We start from the raw sequence: 6,000 nt of genomic DNA, 5'->3' as shown, positions 1-6,000 counted from the left end.
TTCGTTTCATACTAAGATGTTCAAAGGCACCCATTCATTGGTTTAAGGGTCACATTGCAGAGAAAGTGGGGCTAACGAATCTTAAACACCCTCTTCTGTGTAGTGTATCATTATCAGCACCTTTACTGCCCTCATTTCAACAAGACAGGGTGTAAATGAGCCTGTGTGCTCCTTCACTTGTAAAAGTCTTCTTTATTTATAGTTGGCCCCTAATCCACGCGCCAGTGACGATAGTTTTGATTAAAAATTAAAAAAAAGACCCTTTTTTTTAGGTTAGAAGTACAAGTGCATTTGCCCGATGTATCCATTTACCATAGTGCATAAAACTACCATATCGATGTGAGAAATAGGCCTATACGTTTTGGTAACTGATGAGTTCCTGTTGATATTAATCTGGTGCATGATCCCTCACAACGTGCCTGCTCCCTCAGCAGTTTAAAGCTCCGGCAGCACCATGCCTATGGCTTTCAGTTCGCTTCCTGGGGTCGGCTGCAAGAGATCGGATGTAGAGCACGGTTGATATTGCTGCAGGCGGCTTGTTGAATATTTCTGCAGCAACATTTGGCTCCCCCCCCCCTCCCCTTCAGAAGACCACGCCCCTCCCTGTAGATTCACAGGGGCCCCGATCCCTCCCCCTAACCGAGCCGGCAGCCTATAACCTCCCCGGGTTTCCGCCCATTCCTCCACAGTTGATTCTTTAGGACTGTATTGTCATGCAAATAGAGGACGCGTAAAATATTCCCGCAGAGCGCAGCGCAGGACAGAGACTCACACGGATCGCGCGGAGGACGCAGACCGGGGCCACACGGTGGATTTGTATCGTTTTCGTCGCTACGGACCCGTCCATCTGTCACAGGTAAGTCTCAGATCTGTAGCGGACCATATTTCAATTGGCAAAAATCAAGCTGTGTATCCGTGCGTAAACGTTTACGCACGGAAGTCTCCTCTCTTGACTGCTGGATGTGGAGGAATGTGGGGTTCTCCTCGCAGCCTGTTGGTGAGGTATCGGGATTTATGCGGACATTTCTTGTCTTTTTGTCTCTCCAGACCACATGAGCAGAGGTATATAGCCGGGACGTGTAGCCAGGAAACAGGTCGGACCGTTCAAGGAAAAGCTGCGGAGGCTGTTCTGTGGAGATAGTGGTCATACTTCCAATCACCTGAGAGAATTCGGAGGTGTCTCTCTTCTCCATCCCCTGCTACAGGTTACCTGCTGCTGCTTCAGAAGGGGAACTACATCAGACCTCTGGATTGCTTTCCAGATCCCTTTTATTTTTTAGGGGGATTTAAGGATCTCGCAAATATTAACTTTTTTTGCACACCAAGTGTGTTATTTCATCTCTTGTCCTTTTTTGGATATATACAGTGCTCCCTTTTCCCGTTTAGAACTTTAAAGTGCCTTAATAACTGATTGTAATCCAGAGTAACTGTGGCATTGTCACCAGACCAGAGACGCAACAGGGAGAAGAAGATCATTATCAGCTTTAGATCCCGGGCAGGATTACTGGTCCCCCCTCTCCCCACATCCCTCCAGCGAGCTGCAACCATGAGCCAGGCGGACGTGTCGACTTGTTCCCAACCGCAGAGGGTTTTTCAGGAGGCGGTGAAGAAGGGAAACACCAAGGAGCTGCACTCTTTGCTGCAAAACATGACAAACTGCGAGTTCAACGTCAACTCTTTCGGGCCTGAAGGACAGACGGCCCTGCACCAGTCCGTCATTGACGGAAACCTGGAGCTGGTAAAACTGCTGGTGAAGTTTGGCGCAGATATCCGACTGGCCAACAGGGAAGGGTGGAGCGCTTTACACATCGCCGCCTTCGGGGGCCACCAAGACATTGTGCTATACCTCATCACCAAGGCCAAGTACTCCTCTGGCGCCCGGTGATTTGTCTCATGCTGTCAGGTAAAAATCAGAAAACAAGTGGGAAGTAGAACTGCAACATACGGAAAGCCAGGCTCTTGTGAAAGCAAAACAAACCGCAATTGTCTAAATAGTTGTGCCAAATTACTTAAAAAAAAAAAAAAATCAAAATAGGCCTGCACAGCATTCTTCCCTCAATGTAAACCAAACAGGGCTCTCTGTGCGCTCCGGAGACAAGCACCACATACTTCATACAAAGCGCTGCAACATGATTCTTTCACAAAAAAAAAAAAAAGCAACGCCATTTCGGTGAGTTTGTTGGTACTAAAGCTTTCCTCTTGAATGTGTCTCTTAGATCCACTCTAAAAGAAGCCAGTGTCTCTGTATCACATGTGTGTGTGTTTTGACTCCAGAGTGCAGATGGCCAAGTTTTTTTTTTTGTTTTTTTTTAAATTCTCCCATCCCCAGAATACAGTTGAATGGTGTCTTTGTGGGGGGCTCGCGGATTTGACCTGTTGCTCCTCATTGTTCACTTGTAAAACTCCTTTTAAGTTATTTTATATGGAAAATTACGGCACTTGATGCTTGTGTGGCTGCATGCTGGAATATCTGAAAGGGAAGACACATGGATTAGAGCAGAATGGTTGCCCTCTGTTGGCTACTAGAGGTCTGATTTCTTTAATACATTTTATTATAATTTTTTACTCAAAGAGCGGCATAATGGCTATCCAACACGCTTTCAGATGTGTAATCGTTATGTAACAACAATTCTGACTCCCATTATTGTTGTGAAGTACTGTACACAATAGCTTTACTTTGTTTCTGTTTTGTTTTTAAAAAGGGACAGTAGCTGATGCGCTCTGTATCGATCTTGCCATGCTGGCGTCCATTTTTTTTTCAGACCAGTGCGATCACTCTTGTGAGGTGGTCAATGTGTTATATTAAAAGAAAACCGCTGCTTCCGCTTTGTATCAAACAATTTTGGAATTCACTTTATAATCTCCTTTCAGTATTTTATGAACATCCTAGTCATCACTGTGAAAGCGGGCTGGGTTTTTTTTTTATTTATGAAGGTACATTGAGAAGATGCGTTTTTTTTTTTTTTTTTTTATATGTCGTGGTTCTTCTTAAAACACACACAAAAAAGAAAACTTTAAGTGTAAGAGGGTGACTCAAGCTGCTTCAGACTCGTAGTATAAACTGTCCCGTGCGGAGGTATCTGCCACCTCCCCCAGAATCCCCCTCTGTTACAGCCTTTTGACCCCTCAAGAGGACTCCCCCCCCCCCTCCCCTCTCCCTCCTCTTCCCATTTAAAGGACTCTGTTAGGTTGCCTATTGACAGCTACCTCGACTATAAAGTATTCTTAAGATGTTCAGCTCTCTCACCACTCTGCCACGTTGTTTTGAGTTTAAAGACACTCATTTGTTTGTGATCAATCACATGTGTTTTTTAAGGGGGGACGGACATAAAATACAGAAGATGCAATGAACCCACTCGTGCATCCTCAGTCGGGACAGTTTATTCTACTCTACAACCAAACCAATCCTGACAAGCAAAGCATCGTTTTTTTCTGCAAGGGACTATTTTTTCTGTGACTCTTTTACTCCTTTTCTTTCCCCCCCCCCTTTCTCTCTGCCATTGATGCATATTTTCCCTATAAACCTAATCCTTTATTCCTCTTTCTCTTTCCTCATCACCTTTTTTTTTCTGTTTTCTATCATTTTTCAGTCATACAAAAAAAATGGAATTGTATCGCATGACTTAAAAACGCAGGGAGTTTTATTGCACAAAAAAATGCGGAGCCTTGTGTGCCCCCAGTGTTTGAGCGGGGTAACTGCAGGAGCCAGGGCTTTGGAATAGTTACTACTACTGAGCAGGATCCTATACTGTTGGACGATGAAGACTTAAAAGAAAAACAACAACACATGACTGTTGCAGGATGTCACATAAGGGGAAAATTTTGGTTTCTGCTGCATTTATAAAGTCATGGCACCCTAACATTTTGTATCAATGCTGCTTGTTTTTTTTTTCCTTTTGTAATGTAAATGTCAGTGATTTTTCTTTTTTTGTTTTATTTTATTTCTCAAAATACAAATCCTACTGCTCAAATGACCAATAGTTGTGTAGAAAAGCTTCACAGCAGCACTGGTTGACCTCATGAGAAGCTGATGAGTGTTTTTTTTTTTCAGTGAGTGTAAGTGTGTGTGTGTGTGTGTGGTGCTTCTCTTGAGTCCCCCCCCCCCCCCAGTGTGTTGTTGTGTTCACCATTCATTCAACCAGACAAGACAAACATTATAAACCTGGAAAATCACAAACATCTGAAGCGATAGATCCACCACATCAAGGCATAGATTGGTATCAGGCAACACATGAAATATGCATCGCTTGTCTTAAACTTGATGTGTGTTTTTTTTTTTTTTTCCTTTTTTTTTGTTCGAATATTGCACTGATGACTGTTGTTGAAAAGTTGGCTTTTATGTGTCAACATTTTTTATTTTTTTCTGAATGAAAAAAAAAAAACAAACACAACAAAATACTATTGTATAAATATATGCTCCAGGTGATGATGTCCTAATGTGTGTGTTACTTTGTGGAAAAACATTGTGTTTTTTTTAACAAAGATGCGTGTATCTCTGTGATTGGGTGTATGTATATATACATATGGATATATATATCAACGCTGATGATGATGATGATATCTTGGGGCACTTTCTTTTCTGAAGTGCTGTCTTCCTGTTTTATTTTAAAGGGGAATAATACATTTGATGGTAAGATCATTGTAACATGATTAAAAAATTGCACGGTTGTGCGGTTGTTTGGCTTACCAGGGTCATAACATTTATGACGTGAGAAGCCAGCCGCCGGATTGGTGTACACGAGTGAGATGATTTTTTTGAAATAAGAAAAAAAGTGCTGACTATTTTGGACCAAGTTGTGTTTCTGGTCTTGCTTCATTTCAAGCAAGGAGGAAACAGCTGATTTTTAATGAGTGATGCAGGTGTTCCATCATGGTTTGTTTTTATTTGTTTGTATCCTTTTATTTTGAACATTTGTAACACTGTGATAATGACGTCATGTCATGTGGAGATGAGTGCTGTATTATTTTTGTACGTTTGTGTACAAGCCAGTAAAGAAATCATTAAACTTAAATCCTCTGTGTATGCATACATTTTTTCCCCCTCATCTCCTGAGCAGAAAGCTGCCCCTTCTCCTGCGTTTTTTTTAAATAGAAAACTTTGGGAAACACACCCCTCCATGCCCTCCCCTCGCTCCCGCTCTCTCTCTCTCTCTCTCTCTCTCTCTCTCTCTCTCTCTCTCTCTCTCTCTCTCTCTTTTCCCTCCCCTGTCTTCCAAGCCGGGCCCAACCCAGATCCCCATTCTGTCCTTTTGTCATTCATCTGGCCTCATCCTTTCACTGCCGGGATAAAGGAGCCCGGTGCATTGTGGGTAGGCTCAGTTTAAAGAAGGGTCCCCTCCCCTGTGTGTGTTCTGTGAGGGCCGGTTTTATGTTACCCCCCACACATACTCAAAAAACACACGTCTCTCCCTTTTGCTCTCTTTCTAATGAGTAGAGAGTGAGCTTTGAGCTCCCTGCTAACAACCTGCTTTTGCCCTTCACTTCAATATATCAATCACTTATTATCAATCATCTTTTTTTCTGCAGATATCATTTTACTAACTCCTTCAATAAGATGTGTAGCCCTGCTTGTAGGAAGAAAAAAAAAACAAGTGAGCTGATTCTTTGGAAAGGACTTCGAGATGTTTTTTATTGTGAAATATCCTGCAGTAATGATGCATGAAATTGTCTGGAAAAAAAGTTTGCTTTAACAGTTAACTGCTTACACATAATTTGGATCAGTTGGAAATGAAAAACTGAAACACATGGGTTCATTAGTAGCCAAAACTGTTGAGAAAGACTGTGAGGTTGTGCTTTTTCTTTCCTGCGTTCAGTTTAGCCTTTTTTTCTTCTCTGTTTGAACTTGTAGCCTTGTTAAAACAAGCACAAGACACTGTGGGCCACATTTTCTCCAGGTTGCATTGTGACCCTGACTCTCTGCACCTGATTGTTTTGGAAAAAAAAAAGAAGAAGAAGAAAAAGAAGCCTTTCGTTAAATCATGTCCTCCTGTATCGTGGAAA

The 6,000-nt window shown here is 42.4% G+C and overlaps 1 protein-coding gene across 1 annotated transcript; it reads left to right on the top strand.

Annotated features, from left to right (window-relative positions):
• The first annotated feature begins 675 nt into the window (after positions 1–675).
• On the top strand, positions 676–5,012 carry nrarpa (NOTCH regulated ankyrin repeat protein a). Its single transcript, XM_061061042.1, has 2 exons — positions 676–856; positions 1,048–5,012. Exon 2 carries the CDS (start codon positions 1,547–1,549, stop codon positions 1,883–1,885), a length of 339 nt encoding a protein of 112 aa, XP_060917025.1. The 5' UTR covers positions 676–856; positions 1,048–1,546; the 3' UTR covers positions 1,886–5,012.
• Positions 5,013–6,000: the final 988 nt, after the last annotated feature.

Source organism: Labrus mixtus, chromosome 17 (assembly GCF_963584025.1).
Source record: "Labrus mixtus chromosome 17, fLabMix1.1, whole genome shotgun sequence".
Taxonomy (NCBI): domain Eukaryota; kingdom Metazoa; phylum Chordata; class Actinopteri; order Labriformes; family Labridae; genus Labrus; species Labrus mixtus.
Note: the sequence above shows the minus strand (reverse complement) of the source record. Positions and strands in the feature narration are given on the sequence as shown.